We start from the raw sequence: 19,014 nt of genomic DNA on the forward strand, positions 1-19,014 counted from the left end.
TCTTCTTCTTCTTTCTTCTTAAATAATCTTCAAAAATCTTCTACAACTGTGCTGGATCACCAGTGAAGCGAACTGGCGAGTGCGCCGGTATATATCGGGAAAGCGCGGACCTCCTCGAAAACATCCCTCGCTTCGGAGACGAAGCCAAGATGGTGGCCGTCAAAATGGCGGATTTGTGCTTTCGAGTAGAGAGTTTTTTCTCATTGTCTTTTTCTAGACATTCGATATCTGTGCATGGTAGATTTAATCTGATAGATTCTGAGACGGCGAATGCGTTAAACTTATTTTTATTTTGCTACGTCACATAGTTTTCAAAGAAACAGTGGTTAAAGAGGTCGAGTCGAGGTTCAATGTTTCTTCACCCCCTCTTTAAAAATTTATTTCTCGACCATGTACATCCCTAAAAACATCTCATAAGATCTATTCGATAGAAAACACCTTATTTGATTCGATTTTCACTCTACCTTTAGGATTTTCTGGATTCCTCAACAAATAAACCCTTCTCTGAGAGACTCAACCAAACACAGCTTTCGTGTAAACAATTTTATTCATGTCACATATTTCAAATACATAACTCCCACACACAACACCAATGCACATGTCTTTTTAAAATAGGGTCCAACATTTTATCCATTTCTCGAATCCTGCGTTGAAATCGATAGCGATCAGCGGCTACAGTCATCCAGATACTTGTCCGGTCTTCTTCGGGTAACAGATACACGTCATTATGATCCAGATTAAAAGTCACACGTTTAACTTGACGTACATCTCTCGAAGACATCGTAGTCTGATTTTCTCGATTTCTGCTCTGTCTGTGGGTCGCATTCGTTTCAATTCCTGACCCATTAAATGAATCAATACTAAGGCTTGCGGGGTGATCCGGTTCTCGATCAAATACTGACAGAGACATGGATAGTCCTTTAAGCTGATGGGAAATAATTCTTCTCGCATATAGTGTAACACAAATTCAATCTGCCAAGAATGAATGTCTGTGAGATAATCCAATACATAAACTATCGCTTTCTCTGTGATGTGGTCACTGCTGGCCATCCTCCGGGAATAAATGAAATGAATTAAGTTCTTCACACTTTATGTATACTTCTCGAAGCCAGTCCTTGGTGATACTTTCAATCTCGGCGGTTTTTTCAGGCATGCGTTTCTTGAATTCCTCCCCCAGGACATAAATTAACATCAACCCCGCATCGTTATAGAGATTGATGTATATCCGGTTCCGTAGATCTGTATATTCGTCCAGAGTCATTGGAAACACCCCCGCTATCAGATAATTTTTAACAGCTTGAAACACCGTATCGTCTTGCATTTTCTCCACCCATTCTAATGCATGGTTATGCGCTTTTTCTGCGATGTTGTCACTGCTGGCCATCCTCCAGGAATAAAGGAAAAGAAAACGGTTAGGTTTTTTTATACACCTTTTCCAGCCAGTGATCGGTAATCGCTACAATCGCCCCAGTCTTCTCAGGTTCCCGTCGTCTAAATTCTTGGTCCATGGTATAAATCATGATCAATCCAGACTCTCTGTTCAGGTTGTCGGCTATATGCTTGCAAACGCTGGAATATTCATATAAGGTCATAGGAAATTCCCAAAAGATCAACAACTTCATGGCGAATTTATATCTCAACGGCTGTTTTTCTTTCCAGTCCTTGATACACTGTAATGCAGCGCTACGAGCGTTGTTCACCGATTCTTTGTAGTCCTCGAAATACTGTAATACAGCGGTAAGAACGTTGTTGTTCAATTCAGCCATGATGATCAAAATGAAAAAATTCTAAAACGTTCTTGTTTTATAACAGGGCCGCCATTCCTTTCATACGAATCAGTTCCACGAATCCTTTTTGTAGACAATCGCGTAAGATCCGATCAATGTCACTCATCTGGTCTGGAAGATTCTGTTTCAATTCCTCAGCATACAAATAAATCATGAGTAAACGTCCCGTATTGGTATTCTCCGCTAATGAATCAGCAATCCGTTGAAAACTATGTACATTTCTGACCTCCGGTGACATCTGTTGTACAAATTGACGAGCATTTTGAATGTGAGGATTATGTAAGGCCACGTTCATACATTGTAGTACATAGCTATATCCATTTATTCTCGTAGTAGCACTGCCCCCCATAGTAAATAACGAACGTTCAGAAAACACCTGTATTTATAGGTAAAGGTTATGCATCACGTGATCAAACACCTGCACCACGTGATCAAACACCTGTACGTCAGCTGGTTTTTCTACAGTCATTCTTGTCTGACCTTCAGTCATGGATACACGGAGAATTTTAAGAGCGAGACGCCGCCGCCAGGGAATACAACCAGTGGAGAATTTAACCATAGTAGAAGATTATGTAGACGAGATGGAGATCTGGGACAATTTAGTACAGAGATGTCGCCATCGATTACGCTGGGGCCGATCTAAAAATTGGTGTTTTGACTATGTATTGCGGTCACATGAAACAGTGGAGGATATTTACCTGCGTTTAAGTGACATGTACCTGAAAAATTCCCCCCTCATACAGTACATGATTTACCAGTTTTACACGTTATTGAACGGCACTCAAAAAGTCTCTGGATTTATTCGACTGGAGAAACCACGCCACCGGAGAAGTGTATGGGTATTGTTTTGGGATGCACACTGGATGTGGGAAACCGTCGAAGAGATACGTTTCCCCGGGAGAAGAGCTCGACAATTAGTACAACACATTATATCCGAAGATCATGACTTACACGTGTATATAGAAGAACCTGCGTATGAAGCCGGCCATTTTTAAAAATAAAAACTTCATGCACAGCCCTTTTTAGGGCTACTTTAAACACCAATATAAGTTCCATTCCACTAAAGTCAATGTGTACCAATGTGCACTAGCACGCGCTGGTCGCGAGAAACCGGCTTTTCAAGTTCAATTAGGGCACTAGCACGCGCTGGTCGCGCGATGTTCTAGCTGAAACCGGTTTTTCCAGAAAAAGATGATGCAACCACGTGCTCCCCACGTGCCCCCCACGAGACAGAATAGTCTAGACATTTTGCTGGCTATAAAAGCGGAGCCCCAGTGTCAGTCCTCATTCGATCTTCAATCACCTTCCAGAAGACATGGCTCAGAAACAACTAGAATTTGTGGACAAAGCTCAGAAGAAAATAGATCAGCTGGTACAGAAGCAGATGGGACCACAGAAAGACTACATTGAACTGAAGAAAGCTAAGAGTGACGATCAGAAGACTGAACTGGGAAAGACCTCGAACTTCTTGCTCACGTCTCCAGACTACGTTGCTCAAAGAAGAAGAGAAGAGAAGAAGATGGCCCAGACCTCGAACCAGACCACGAGCTTCAATCTCACGCCTTCAGACCACGTTGCTCGACAAGAGAAGATGGCCCAGACCTTGGATTACCTCCCTAGCCAGAATCCGACAGACCCGGGATTAGGCTTCTATTTTCCCGATTCACAGGATGCTACGGGACTGGAGATGGGCTTATACGATAAACCCCCCTTCGGTGGAGAAGATTCCCCCATGAGCAGGAGCGATTTCGCCATCATTACCACGACACTAGACGGGATCGTTAACCGCATTAATGTGCTGAGTAATGAGATTGGAAATCATACCACAATCCTACTGAAGAAGTTGGAAGAGCTGACTTCTAAAAAACCTAGGAAGGAATACACTCCAGATTACACTGCTAACCCGTGCTACACGTGTGGAGAAACAGGACATTGGTCGCCGGATTGCCCACAGAAAACAGATTATCCACAGACCAGTAAGAAATCGAGGTCAGCAGATTCTCAACAGACCAGCAAGAAAACCAAACAAAAGGATCCTTGCTTCAAATGCGGAAAAATAGGACACTGGATTAGTGAGTGTCCAGAAGAACAACTGGAAATAGATGCGATGATTGGGTCCGTACCTGGCTCAAAATCCCCTGTGAAGAGAGAATACACACCGTTAGAGATGTGGAATCCAACCGCACCTACTGAAGAACGGCCAAAAAAGAAGAAGAAACTCAGCAGAAAGTAATGGACTGTGCTTGAACTGTTATGCTTATTGAACTGTTTTTTTATGCTTATTAAACTGTTTTTATGCTTATTGAACTGTTTTGCATTGTTCTATGCTTGTACCATTGTTCTTTAATAAACATGTCAACTTAAAACCTTGTGTTATTCTTTTAGATTTAATACACTGTTATTCTTTTATATTTAATACACAGGATTTCACTGGATTTTCAGAAAAATAGCAGGAACTCATTCCAGGAACTCAAAGCGAAAGTACCGCATGCTAAAATTAGACCAGCGGCCATAGGCCAGCCTATTCACCCGACACCCGGCCTACAACCCTTGCTGGGGTTGACCCCGTCCTAGTGCACTCCGTTAACCCCAACACCGCTTGACCAATCAAAAGACACCCTTGCTTGACCTCATTTGCATAAAAAGTGCACTCAGTTGACCCACCTATCGGGAGGCGTTATACTACTGACAATAATTACGCATAGTGTTTTCTGTAAATAAAAGAATGCCTGTAAGTATAAGCGAAATGAATAAAATGGGTGGTTTGCCGAGGGAAATTCGTTAATAAAAAAATAATACAATCTAAGTTGACAAACACAATACACGTACATGTATCAACACTTCGCGAAAGTTACGTCCCATGTCCGCCATCTCCTGGATAAAAATCGTATTTCCCTACGTTGGCCTTTGTAATTTTCCTATCTGTAGCTTTGACATCTGTTATTTTTCCATCAATTGCAGTTAACTACAATATGCCCCAGATTGGGACAACCCATTAACTTGTATGAAAACTTGGTAATTGGCTAAAATTCAAAGTAATAACATCTTACATTTGGTAAGGTAAAGAGGGAAAACTTGGTTTTTCACCGATTGACCTTTGACTGACCCCGCAAAGGGACGTAACTCGTGGCGAAGTGTTGATACGTGTATGTGGGGTACAACAAGTATTAAAAAATATGTTCTGATTAAGTATGCAGTACAAGATAGTAAACGTGACTCTCATCTTCTACACAATCTATTAAAAGTGATTGACTGTATAGTGTTTAACGTCCCTCTTGGGAATTTTTCATTCATATGGAGACGTCACCACTGCCGGTGAAGGGCTGCAAAATTTAGGCCTATATACTCGGCGCTTATGGCCTTTGAGCAGGGAGGGATCTTTATCGTGCCACACCTGCTGTAGCACGGGGCCTCGATTTTTTCGGTCTCATCCGAAGGGCCGTCCCATTTATTCCACACACACCCCATCCCCCGGAACAAAATCTAAAGAACACGGAGTACATATTCTGTCTTCTAATTCCTCTCCTTTGTATCGCCCCGTTTCTATCATCTTCATAGTGCAAGTAAAGTTCTTAGATATTTTGGAATGCTCGTGGAAAATTCATTTTCTGTTCTAAAATTTGTTTTAATATCTTTATATAAACATAACTTAAGATTTGATTTACTTTTAAATGTACTAGCCACTACTTCTTATTACGAAGCAACTTGTTCTCAAATCACCAGTGACACACAATAGTAACCTATTATATATTTTCTTCAGAATTTAAAGATTCAAATAATGACTTCATTTGTGATGTCCATTTAGACTTATTATATTGATTCACACATGTCTAGTAATGTTGTCCATTGTCTCGTATAGTTTATACAGTGGTAAGAAATCTTCCATCCGATTTCGCCATGTAGTGCAGGTAAAGGAATGAATCTGTAATTATGACTAAGTGCGCGATTCCGAACCATCTCAATGTTGTGGTAGTTTCGGAGACCCCGTACTTCACTACAATAGTTCAAAACGAGCTACACAAATTAAGAAAAGTTTTTCGAAAGCTGAAAATCCTATATCTTTTTAAAAACGAATTTCGAGACCATCCTTCCCAATGCACGACCACCAGCTTTCGATGGATATACAAGTTACAATGGAGTCATTGCTGGCGGCACTCGTCCTGTTTACTCTTATGCTCCCCTTTTTCTTAGTTGCACAAAATCTTGACTATCACCAAGAGATGTATAGCAAAATCAAGTGTTCTATCACTACCTGAAAATTAAAAAGTCGATGCAATTAACTTGTGAGGGAGAAATGCCTAATGCTTGAAAAACATTTGATTTTACTAAATTAGCTGGAAATTATTCTCGTGTATGTACAATTAGAAGCTAAGTTCAAGGTCGCTCGTGTCATGGCCGCATCAAACCTAAGATGCGATTACTCTTTCACCAAGCGCTCGACATTTCGAAGTGAAAATCACGGGTCTTTCGGATATGACCTTAAAAACGGAGATCCCGTGTCGCGACAGACGTTGGCACATTAAAGAATCATTACAAGTGGTATTTCACCTACAACTGACTGGTGATGTCTCAATATAAGTTAAAGATTCTCGACGGGGCGCACACAAACAACCAAACATTACATAAACGTTTGAAGGAATATTAATTGATAAGAGATACGTTAATGTTAATCTTCTTATGTATTTGCGACATTTAGCGCTAAACATGAACTAATGGCAAAAACTGCTTTCCATACGTTTTTGTTTGTTAGCGAGGGCTTACATATTGATATGATATTTTTGTTTTGGAGAGTAGCTAGAGTCTAATATTTTATATTTTTCAAATTGTAGTTCTTTGATTGTATGATCACATGGTTTTAGATGCTTTGGAACCGATGTCTGTAAGAATCAGACATAATATGGATAGTATAAATTGAATATAGTATAACATTAATTACTTTTATACAAAGTTGTTTTTTTTTTTTCGCATGAAAATTTAGCACATGCCTGAAACAAACTAGTATAATAGAGGATAGAATTGACTTACAAATATATATGCAGTACTACAAAGAGCGTCTACATAACTTCAATTATCTCCCTTGTAAACTCTTCTGCGTCTATGGAAGCCATGCCGTAACAAAGTTTATTCTATGAAAATATGCTAATTTAAATTAGCAAATCGACGACTTTCCCCTCTCTCGATTTTTTATATGACCATTTTAAGCATATTCCACAAGTTTCGCAAAAACCATTTCTGTTGCAATTAGTTTGAGGTAAAACAGTAGAATGACTGGACTATTAGGTACGTAGAACCAGGGGGCTGACTCCACTTTTTTGACAACGTTCATTTTCTGTTATTTTCATATGCAAACTAAGTTATTTTCACATGTGAAATAAGACGCTGTGAACCATAGATATTGACCAGGTAAATGAAGTTATCCGTAGTCAAAATCAGTGTGCCAAGGACGGCCTAACAATTGCGATGAAACACGCCAGACAGCATTTGACTCAATGGTAGGTTGTATTGACAAACTAGATCGTTATAACGACCATATAATTTGCAAAATGCTAAATTTAAACGAGGCTGTTGAAACCCTTGCACCATTAACTTGTTTGTCAGTAGCCTGCCTCGATTTAAAAACTGACCATGCGTGGAACAAGCTCTTGCGTATCGAATCAGTTGAGAGATAAACATTATATATGCATTATCCCACCTCTGGTGTGTCCAGGGGTCCGTGTTTGCCAAACTATCTATTTTGTATTGCTTATAGGAGTTATGAGATTGATCACTGTTCGTCATTTTTACCTTTCATACAGGGGGTAATGAAATATTGCTACATAAGTACATGTATGGGAAGTTGACGATGGAGAAGCTGAAGTCATATCATAAAAGTATGGAACACAGTGTTTGCTATCTGGAATTAAAAGGGACACACGCGACATCTATTGTTTGTGGTTTAGAGTAATAAAGGGCATATTTCAGTCGTATGCCGAATTATGTGCCCGAGGTCGACATGACGGCTTACCTCTCTCTTATCGAACCTTTTGTTTTGGAGTTGTGTGTTCTTTCATGTCCTAACTAATAACCGACAATTTCATCTCAGAAAGTGTTCGATTTTATATCATCTAATTTAGCGAAAAGTAGCATTTTGAGACATATAGTCTTCTGTGTTGAAGAGATCGTAATCTCTGACACAGGATTAATTGATTGATTGAATAGTGTTTAACGTCCCTCTCGAGAATATTTCCCTCATATATAGACGTCACCATTGCCGGTGAAGGGCAAAATGTTGGCCTATGCTCGGCGCTTATGGCCATTGAGTAGGGAGGGCTTTTTATCGTGCCAAACCTGTTGTGACACGGGACCTCGATTTTTGCAAAGGACCGCCCTATTTAGTCGCCTCTTACGACAGGCAAGGGGGCACTGAGGACCTCTTCTAAACCGGATCCCCACGCGACCTTACACAGGACGTCAGCATTCAGTATGGTACATGTGTATATATTGATATGCTCACACAAGAAATACGTATCTCAAATGTCAAAGAACAATTTATTACAGTTATGAACTTTTTTGGATCTGTCAAATGGAGACTAAAGAGACATAATCCCCAAGTGTCGGTTAGGGTCTCAAAAACCCCAGCAGTACACGTATAACATGCTGCAGGTGATCATGTTGCTGTTCATGCTTATTTGCGGGTTACAAAGTCTCCTAAAGAACGCAAGACTAACTTTTTGTAGGATCAAACAGCTTGATATCGAAAAGTTCAAAGTGGACATTACCTCTTCGCCACTTCTTTGTGATCATGACGACTCGTTGGAAAATTTTGTCACTAGCTACGTCCATGAGCTAAGGGCCGTCTTAAACAAACATTCCCCAGAAGAGATAAAAAACAACAAGAGGTACTGTGAGCAATGCTCACTAAGAATACCCCCCGCTTACCCCAATCTCCCAAAGGGTGTTCCATGCGATGAAAAAAGCTGTTAAAGAATTTAAAAGGAAATCATATTGCTACTTCGATGTCCAGTGCACGTGACCTTTGACCTTTTGACCCCAAAATCCATAGGGAACATCTTCATCCCATGGGTAGTCCATATGTATGATATGGTGACTGTAGGTGGAAAGGATAACACTTTAGAGCCCGGAAAGCATATTGCTACTTCGATGTCCAGTGTGCTTGACCTTTTGACCCCAAAATCGATAGGGAACATCTTCATCCCATGGGTAGTCCATATATATTATATGGTGACGGTAGGTGGAAAGGATAATGCTTTAGAGCCCGGAAACCATTGCGTCTACAGACGGACGGACGGACAGACAGACGGACAACCCGATTCCAGTATACCCCCCCCCCAACTTGTTGCGGGGGGTATAATAACCCTTCCTCCAAATACACAATGGTATACGGACGACCTAAGGACTGCAAAGCTAGAAAAACATCGGCCTGAAAGACAGATGAGAAAAACAAACTTGACTGTCCATAAACAAATGTTCAGAGATCAATCCATTCAAGCAACTAGACGTATACTAGAAGCGAAGAAAAAAATGCCTTTCAGTTAAAATCGACGAGATTGGAAACAACCAGAAAAAGGTATATAAATTTACGAATTCACTTATAGGTAAACAAAACAATCCCATTTCCCCTTCTTATGGCTATGAAAAGGACCTTACAAATGTTTTTGGAACTTTTTTCTTGGATAAAATTAACACTATTAGAGACAATCTTTCAGAATTGAATAAACAGTCATCTGTGGATGCACTAAGGGAAGACAAGAAATTTGAAGGTAAACCGCTAGATTGCTTCACACCAGAGGTTCGGAAGATCATTATGGCTTCTCCATCTAATGCATGTGAACTAGACCCGATACCAACATCTGCTTGGAAATCCTGTGTTGACGACCTTCTTCCAACAATCACCACCATCATCATTAAATCAATATCAGAGTGAACTGATCCGTCATCAATGAAAAACGTCCTCTTTTGAAAAAGCAAGGATTAGACAAAGAAGTGTTCAAGAGCTATCGCCCTGTCTCGAACCTTTCGTATATTTCTAAAATCCTGGAAAAAGTTGTTAATTCTAGGCTGGAAGATCATTTTTAGTTAAACCACCTGCATGATAAGACAAGAATCAGCTTATAGTGCTCATCACTCAACGGAGACTGCTGTCTTGAGAGTCCATCATGACATTTCATCTGCACTGTCGTCCACTTCTGCTTCATACTTAGATATTTTATTGAAAGTAGACATTAACGGCAAACTGACAACTCAACTGTATGACAAACAGGATGATTTCAGTATCTCCATCGTCAACTTCCCACATTTATGTAGCAATATTCCATTATCACCTGCATATGGTGTTTATATATCTCAACTGATTCGATATGCAAGAGCTTGTTCTGGGTATAGTCAGTTTTTAAATCGAGGTAAGCTACTGACAAAACAAGTTGATGGTACAGGGATTTCAACAGTCTCGATTGAAGTCAGCATTTCACAAATGCTATGCTCGTTATAACGATCTAGTTCGTCAATACAACCTCGCATTGGGTCAAATGCTGTCTGACGTGTTTCATACCGATTGTTAAGCCGTTCTTGGCACACTGATTTGACTGCGGATAACTACGTTTATCTGATCAGGATATGGGGCTCACGGCGGGTGTGACCGGTCAACAGGGGATGCTTACTCCTCCTAGGCACCTGATCCCACCTCTGGTGTGTCCAGGGGTCCGTGTTTGCCCAACTATCTATTTTGTATTGCTTGTAGGAGTTATGAGATTGATCACTGTTCGTTATATTCACCTTGCATATGCCATAAATACGAGTTTCCAGTGTATGCAGATGATATTCAATTGTATATGGCAATAACACCTACCAGTAACTGGATTAACACATCTCGTTTGCAAACTTGCTTATCCGATATTAGTTCTAGGATGCGTTCCAACTTCCTAAAGTTAAATTAAGAAAAAACGGAGGTTATTCTCTTCGCACCAAAACACAGGATTGATTATTTTAATGAATTCAGCATCAACTTGACGGAACCAAAATTAACATTTCATCATGTGTGAAAACCCTAGGAGTCTTTTTATGCCCCCGAGATCGAAAATTGGAGGGCATATTTTTTTTGTCGTGTCTGTCATTCTGTAATTCCTGCCATTCTGTCTGAAACTTTAACCTTGCTAATAAGTTTTGAACAGAAAATGGTAGTTTGTTATTTCACATGAATATTCCTTGTGACAATACCTTTCCGTGGGTACCAACATTTATTTTTTTACCCTGTGACCTTGACCTACTTTTTGAAAACTTTAACCTTGCTAATAACTTTTGAACGGTAAGTGCTAGAGCTTTGATATTTCCCATGAGTATTCTTTGTGACAAGACCTTTCCATGGTCACTAAACCTTTTTACCTTGACATTTGACCTACTTTGAAAAAAATTGACATTGTTCATAACTTCTAAAAACTTTCATCTTGTACATGAGCATTTCTTGTGACAAGATATTTCTACTGGTACCAAAATATTTGTCCGTGTGACATTGGCCATCTTTGGAATTGACCATTATCGGGGGCATTTGTGTTTCACGAACACATCTTGATTCTATGCTAAATATGGACCACCAGGTTCGAAGTATCGCTAAATCGTGTTACTATCAACTAGCAAGGTAATATTGGCCGAATTCGACTTTTAATATCGAAGAGTGCTTGTAAGACCATTATATGCTCACTTGTGTCCTCTCGGCTGGATTATGGCAATGCCTTACTGTATGGTATAAGTACCAGTTCCTTGACTAGACTCCAAAGGATTCAAAACACCGCCGCCAGGATCATTACACGTACAATTAAATATGACCACATAACACACGTGTTAGTAAATTTACATTGTCAAATTTTACACACCTAGTAGATCCCTGCGATCAGAAAACACTTATGTTTCTGATGCAGTCACGTGGACATACTAAGACATGGACGCAGACGGTTCGACGTGGTGCGTGCTACACTGGAACAATCTACCCCAATACCTGAGATCTGAGGGGAATTCTATTCGTTTTAAAAAGTTATTAAAAACTTACCTCTTTACCCCAGATTCTTCTTAATGTTTATTTAAAGTTGTTCATTTAAATTGACCCTGTTAAAGTTGACAACACAGCTATTTTACATGTGAACATTACTAGTCCTTTTAAAGGGACTGAATCACGGGTACCTGTAAAGATCGAAACGAAACGAAATCTACCGAAACGAAACGAAACCCACCGAAACGAAACGAAACAGATTGTATAATCGAACTCTTTTAATTATAGTAATTAAAAATGGTATCTTAGGCCCTTGTTAAAGTTTACACATATAAATAAAATTCGCCTCCCCTTTGATGTAGGCTTTCGGCTTGACTGATACAAAGTTTTAAAAGTTGGAAAGGGGGGGGGGGGTAAGTACAAAGTACATAAATATCATGTGCAATTAGCTTCGGATCCATAAATTTCAGAACGGAAGGTTACAGTCTCAGAGGTCTGGGGAAACACACTAAACGAGGGATGGGGTCGTCGGCGTTGGATCCGCTTTTGGACATAAATACATTCTTCTTCTTGTCGTTCGCCTCTACACTTGGATTTCTGCTTCCTCTACGAATCTGGTGGTCTTCTGTAAGTCCTCCACTGTTCCAAATAGCTTTTCCTGGATGGTTGTTGGTAATGGCCATATCCTTTGTCTCAATGCCTGATGGTTCTTGCATGTCTGTAGAATATGTGTTGTATCTTGTTCTGCCTCACCACAGGGACACATTGGGGATGGTACCACTTTCATCACTCTGTTCAGATGTTTGTTTAGTCTATTGTGTCCTGTCCTCAGTCTGAATATGACAGTTTGTTCAGGTCTCGACAGATGGTGGTAACTGTCTTGATGGTTGGATTTTCTGTACAGATTTTATTATGGTTTTCATCTCTGCAAGGCAAACTGGGTTTTCCTCCTGTTGTTGTCCAGCACCTTGTTTTGCGAGAATGTCAGCTTGTTCATTACCATAGACTCCACAGTGCGAAGGGATCCATTGTAGCACTGTTATGCGACTTTGAATGTTAAATAGCGCCTGTTCTAGTGATGGTAGCTTGTTGTTTGTCAATCCCTGTAATACAGACAGAGCATCTGTAAGGAAAACAACTGGAGTTGTGATATTGACTTTGTCTGTGATGGTATGTGCAGCATGACTGATGGCTTTTTCTTCAGCTTTATAGTTGGAACAATGCAAGCCTGTTGGTATTGCTTCAGATTGTCGCTCTCCATTTGGATATTGGATATATATACCAGCCCCTCCGTTTTTTATTGCATTTGTGGCTGATCCGTCCGTAAATACTCTTATCCAAAATTCAGAGGGGTACTGTTCTTCTAGCATGGTCATAGTGTGAGTTTTCTTTACAATATCAGATTGTTCATCTTTGGATGTGATGTTTGGTACTAATGTCTGAATGCTGACATTTCTCAGTTTATCTTCAGTAGGGTAGTCATTTACAGAAAAGGCTATAGGTTTGACTTGCTTTGGTAGCGATTCATGATGTTCTCTTTGTAAAGCTCTTGTCTCTAATACAAAACTTGATCTTTTCAGTCTGCCTGATGAGAGTTGCGTTAGTCTATTATTCATTGGGTGATCTTCAGTACAGCAGTATTTTGCGGCTTGTAACATTGCATTGCACTCCATTCTCTTACTTAGCGGAGTTAAGTTTGTTATCTCCTCCATACTATGTATTGGGGTTGACTTCATGGCACCTGTGATGATTCGTAGTGCCTGGTTCTGTACTTTGTCTAAGGTCTGTAGGTGGGTTTTTGCTGCTGTCATCCATGAGGTAGATCCATATTCGAGATGTGGACGAACATTCCCCTGGTAAACTGATTTTAATATTTTTTCATTGGCACCCCAATTTGTTCCTGCCAATTTCCTCATGATGCTTAGTTTTCTTCTTGCTTTTGCTTCAGCTGATGTTATATGCTGCTTCCATGTCATTCTTTTATCAAAGGTTACTCCAAGATATGTTTGTTGGTCTTCAATCTCTAGTGATGTGCTGCCCAGATTAAGCTGTACAGATTGGTTTTTCTGGGAGAGTGAGAACAGAGTTCCAGTTGTTTTTTTTCTCTGTTGATTGTAACACACCATTGCTCAGCCCATGTCACTACCCTGTCTAAAGCAGTTTGTATTCTGTATTTTGCTGTGGTTGTATATTCCTCTGAGCACCAGAGAACAAGATCGTCTGTATAAAGGGCTGTGCGTACACCTTTTGGTAGCTGTTGAACAAGATCGTTCATATAGAGGATAAAAAGGGTCGGCGGGAGTACTCCTCCCTGTGGAACCCCTTGTCGTAGAAGGACTTTTTTCCCACACTGTCCATCAACCAAAACTCTGCCTTTTCTGTTGTTCAAATATGATTTGATCCATTTGTACATTCTACCACCGATTCCAGATCTGAGCAATTTTACTAGTAGTCCATCTTTCCATACTTTACATAAATACATGATTCAGTATTTTTGCTCTAAAGACAAATATATGTATACATGTGGATATTGTGTATTTGTATGTAGTATATCAAACGGTGGATTCTGAATATGCCCTCCCGTTCTCTTTGTGATTTCTGCTTAAAATTTCCTCGTTCTTAAGCCTTTTCAGTTTTCAAAATGCCGACCTCCTCCTAATATTATTGCATTAAAAAAATTCCGTTTTCCGTCCCGTTTTCAATTCCCCGTCTTAGCAACACCCCAAATGTATAGAGTTTTTCCATTATTGAAAGTACTCGCACCTCAGCAGTTAGAGATAAAATAAGAGGTTAAGAGCTCTTCCTGCTTTCAATTTTCTCAGACACGAGCTTCTTCAAACAATGTATCTATGCCCAAAGGCGGATCCAACGTCGGCGATCCCACCCCTCGTATAATGTGTTTCCCGAGATCTCTGAGACTGTAACCCTCGGTTCTGAAATTTATGGATCCAAAACTAATATTGTACATGGTATTTAATCAACTACGGATATGTACTTTGTGCTTACTCCCCCCCCCCCCTTTCCAACTTTTAAAACTTTGTAACAGTCAAGCCGAAAGCCTACATCAAAGGGGAGGCGAATGTTATATGTGGTAACTTTCACAGGGGCCTAAGATACCATTTTTAATTATAATTAAAATAGTTCGGTTATACAATCTGTTTCGTTTCGTTTCGGTGGTTTTCGTTTCGGTAGGTTTCGTTTCGGTAGATTTCGTTTCGATTTCGTTTCGCACTTTACAGGTACCCCTGATTCACGATTTCCCCCAAAATTTTGTTTTTCACTGTTAATGATTTATTAAGTAATTTTTATGCTCTTATACCCATAATTGTTTAATGTACAGCGCTTTAGAGTAATTATATCCCCCGCAACAAGTTGTGGGGGGGGGGGTATACTGGAATCGGGTTGTCCGTCTGTCTGTCTGTCCGTCCGTCTGTAGACGCAATTGTTTCCGGGCTCTAAAGCAATATTCTTTCCACCTACCGTCACCATATCATACATATGCACTACCCATGGGATGTAGATGTTCCCTATCGATTTTGGGGTCAAAGGGTCAAAGGTCAAGCGCACTGGACATCGAAGTATCAATATGGTTTCCGGGCTCTAAAGCGTTATCCTTTCCACCTACAGTCACCATATCATACATATGCACTACCCATGGGATGAAGATGTTCCCTATCGATTTTGGGGTCAAAGGGTCAAAGGTCACGCGCACTGGACATCGAAGTATCAATATGGTTTCCGGGCTCAAGTGTTTTGATTCCCACGCCGAGCACCTACTGAAACGCTGAGAGTACTGCCTGATATGGCCCAGATAGCTTCTTAAATCCCCTCTGCACTGAAATAGCTATAACTTAGCCTAAAACCTATACACACAGCGACTTGGTTAACAACAAAATTGAAAACACAATACACGAGAAAATTAGCCCGAAACCTCGCAATTATTTCACACAAAAATACCTTACCGGCTGGAGAAAACCTATGCCCACACAGTAAAATATTTGTCTCTCTGGCTACCCATTACCCAGACTAACTTCTGGAATTCGCCAAGAAAAGAGCCCTGCTGGACAGCATGAAAACGTGGCCACACGCTTGACAAACAGCCACTACTCTGACTGACCAAACCAGTATGCTAAAAATAGCCTTATCGACCAACACTCACACTACGGAAACACCTTACAAGCATAAACAACTATTTACAGACAACACCACAAAAACTAACTTAAAATGAAAATTAACTTAATCACAGTTTACGTCTTGTGTTTTATGTATGTCTATTGTCTTGTGTGCATGTTTGTGAGTATGTTTTCATATGTTTTCTAGGTTTTTTCCCCCTTCTATTGAAATAAAATAATTGTCTGAGACCGACCCAGTTTTGTGTTGTTTGCAACAAAACAGCGACTCCGCGACATATAGTAAAAGTAAAATACTGAAAATTAGGTGAAATCACTCTCTAAAACAACTTGCTGAGACTTTTTTTTTTGGTCACACACCTGCATTTCAAAATGGAGGGATTAACAAATATCAATTAACTTGTTCATTTCAATTTTTCTGAGCGTTGAACGGCAAGAAGAGTTCAGAAATGCGTTCTTTTAAACCCTTAGTACATGTTCCACAGCTCGAACAAATTTTTTTGCCTGTACCAAATAACTTGGTGCATTCCAGGTCCAAGCTTCATGGTTGGATAACCATGCCATTGTATTTCTAATTATTGTATTTCTAATTATTAGACCAATAATTACCAATGATTGGTAACACTCAAGGAAGGGCGTCGCGCTTTCTGAATACGGTGTGTCAATTACCAGACTTGAATATTAAAACAAAAACACAAAGATTTGGGTGACTTGGGCGACCAACAGAAACTCTCTCTCTCTCTCTCTCTCTCTCTCTCTCTCTCTCTCTCTCTCTCTCTCTCTGAGTTATCTGTTATGCCCTATCACTAACACTTTATGAAAATAGTATAGGATGTGTACTCACCATCTTCAGTAACAAAGCAATACATCAAGCAATCTATCATTTGAAACAAAAGACACAGGGACAGTTTTATATCACTCTATCAGCATATCTGATCCGTTTTTGTTGGTCACCCAAATAGTCTGTTTTCAAGATTTTCAGAAATGATATCAAGAAAACGCTTGGAAGTATTTTCTATCATGCCCGAAAATGTCCAAAAGAATAGTTTTAGCAAGTTCTTAGTTTAAATCAATTTGAAAAGACATGGCAAACACGCTTGAAACATGGATGAAGATATATTGAATGTGTACGAAAAACCTAATAATACTTGAAAACTATTCACTGTGTACCCTCACCTGGCTGTTGAATACGGGTAAACTCCCCTTGAGGACACAAATTATCAAAACCCAGCCAATACAAAATTGCACCCAAGATAAATGTTGATGATCTTGATTAAAGGATAAAAAATACAAAAGGGTTAAAATAAATTTAATAGAGACCATAAAGAGTTTACCTTTCTCGTATGAAACATGTACTATGTATGTTGTTAAACTTTTCTCACCACTCGATTTGGTCCCTCGCTTCGCTCGGCACCAAATATCTTGGTACTCGAAAAAAGTTTACCAACATATAGGCCTACTTGGTTCAAACCATGCATACACATGGTTACATTATGGCGAGGTAGCAATATAAAAAATATTATATATCATTTTTAGCTCTTCTGAGCCGAAGGCTAATCATATGGCCATATGTCTGGCGTGCGGTGTGCGTCAACTTTTTGGGAAAAGGGCTATATCTCAAGAACCCCTTGGCCAATTTTTGTCAAATTTGTCACAGGATATCCTTGGCCCAAGGGCTTTCATTTGTACTAAAACTAGGGTTGTGACCCTTTAAGAAGGGGAGATAATTAGGAAAATGCAAACAAAAGTAGTGATTGCTAAAAAATCTTCTTCTCAAGAACCACTGGGCAAATTATCACCAAACTTATGCATAAGGATGAGGATAGGTTGTAGATAAAAAAAATTGTTCAAGGCATCATCCTAGGGCAAAGGGTGTGGTCTAAAGGTCACTTAAAAGTTGACCTTAAATTTTGTTTTGTTAAATCTTTGATATTTTGCTTAGTATAAGAACTAGGATCATCAAATTTTGTCAGTTGATGCATCTTAGGACCTAATATCATGTTGTTTCAAAAGTAGGTCATGGTGACTTACTTTTTGAATTTCGCAGGTAATTATTATTAAATGGATTTTGATGCATATCTTGGACACTTTTAAGCCTATGATCATCAAAAGTTGTCAGTTGATGGATCATGGGACCTTAAAGTGCGTCATATGAAAAGTATGTCACCATGACCTACTTTCTGAATTTTATGGCTAATCATTTATGAATACATTTTAGGTTGTTATTTCAGATACCGAGAGGTTTAGAATTATCAAACCTTGTAAGTTGATGCGTCTAGAGGCCTCGAAACATATTTATAAAAAAAAAGTAGGTCACAGTGACCTACTTTTTGAATTTTGCGGACATTCAAATTTCACATTTTCAATTTTAGATGCATATTTTGGACACTATGAAAGCTAGGATCATCAAACTTTGTCAGTTGATGCATCTTGAGTCTTCATAGTTTGTTGACCAAAAAGTAGGTCACCATGACCTACTTTTTGAATTTGACGGCTATATTTTAATATTTCAAATACTATTTGATTTACAATTATCAAACTTTGTCAGTTGATGCATGTTGAGTCTTCAGAGTGTGTTGACTAAAAAGTAGGTCACCGTGACCTATTTTTGGATTTTCACGGCTATATTTGAATATTTCAGATACTATTTGACTTACAATCATCAAACTTTGTCAGTTGATGGGTCTTGAGTCTTCAGAGTGTGTCGACCAAAAAGTAGTGACCTACTTTTGGAATTTGACGTTTATATCTGAATATTTCAGATTCTATTTGACTCAATTATCAAACTTTGTCAGCTGATGCATCTTGAATCTTTGGAGTGTGTCGACCAAAAAGTAGGTCACTTGGCCTTCTTTTGGAATTTGACGGCTATATTTGAATACTATTTGACTTGTCAGTTGATGCATCTTGAGTCTTCAGTGTGTCGACCAAAAGTAGGTCACCGTGACCTACTTTTGGACGGTTACATTTAAATTTTCAGGTACTATTTGACTTAACATCATCAAACTTTGTTAATTGATGAATCTTGGTTAGTGAGAATTTTTGCCTGTTCTACAATGTATCAGAAAAGCGATTCTAGGCCCATGGACCTCTTGTTTCTCTCGTTATTTTCAGATGT

The 19,014-nt window shown here is 39.5% G+C and overlaps 1 protein-coding gene across 1 annotated transcript; it reads right to left on the minus strand.

Moving 5' to 3' along the window:
- Nucleotides 1–12,617: 12,617 nt before the first annotated feature.
- Nucleotides 12,618–13,892, minus strand: LOC130047207 (uncharacterized). Its single transcript, XM_056141815.1, has one exon. The coding sequence runs from the start codon at nucleotides 13,890–13,892 to the stop codon at nucleotides 12,618–12,620; it is 1,275 nt and encodes a 424-aa protein (XP_055997790.1).
- Nucleotides 13,893–19,014: the final 5,122 nt, after the last annotated feature.

The sequence above is a fragment of the Ostrea edulis genome, chromosome 6 (genome assembly GCF_947568905.1).
Source record: "Ostrea edulis chromosome 6, xbOstEdul1.1, whole genome shotgun sequence".
Classification (NCBI taxonomy): domain Eukaryota; kingdom Metazoa; phylum Mollusca; class Bivalvia; order Ostreida; family Ostreidae; genus Ostrea; species Ostrea edulis.

Bases quoted from the DNA above. Each gene is read 5' to 3' on its own strand.
- LOC130047207 (XM_056141815.1), bottom strand. From the start codon at position 13,892: ATGGTGTGTTACAATCAACAGAGAAAAAAAACAACTGGAACTCTGTTC.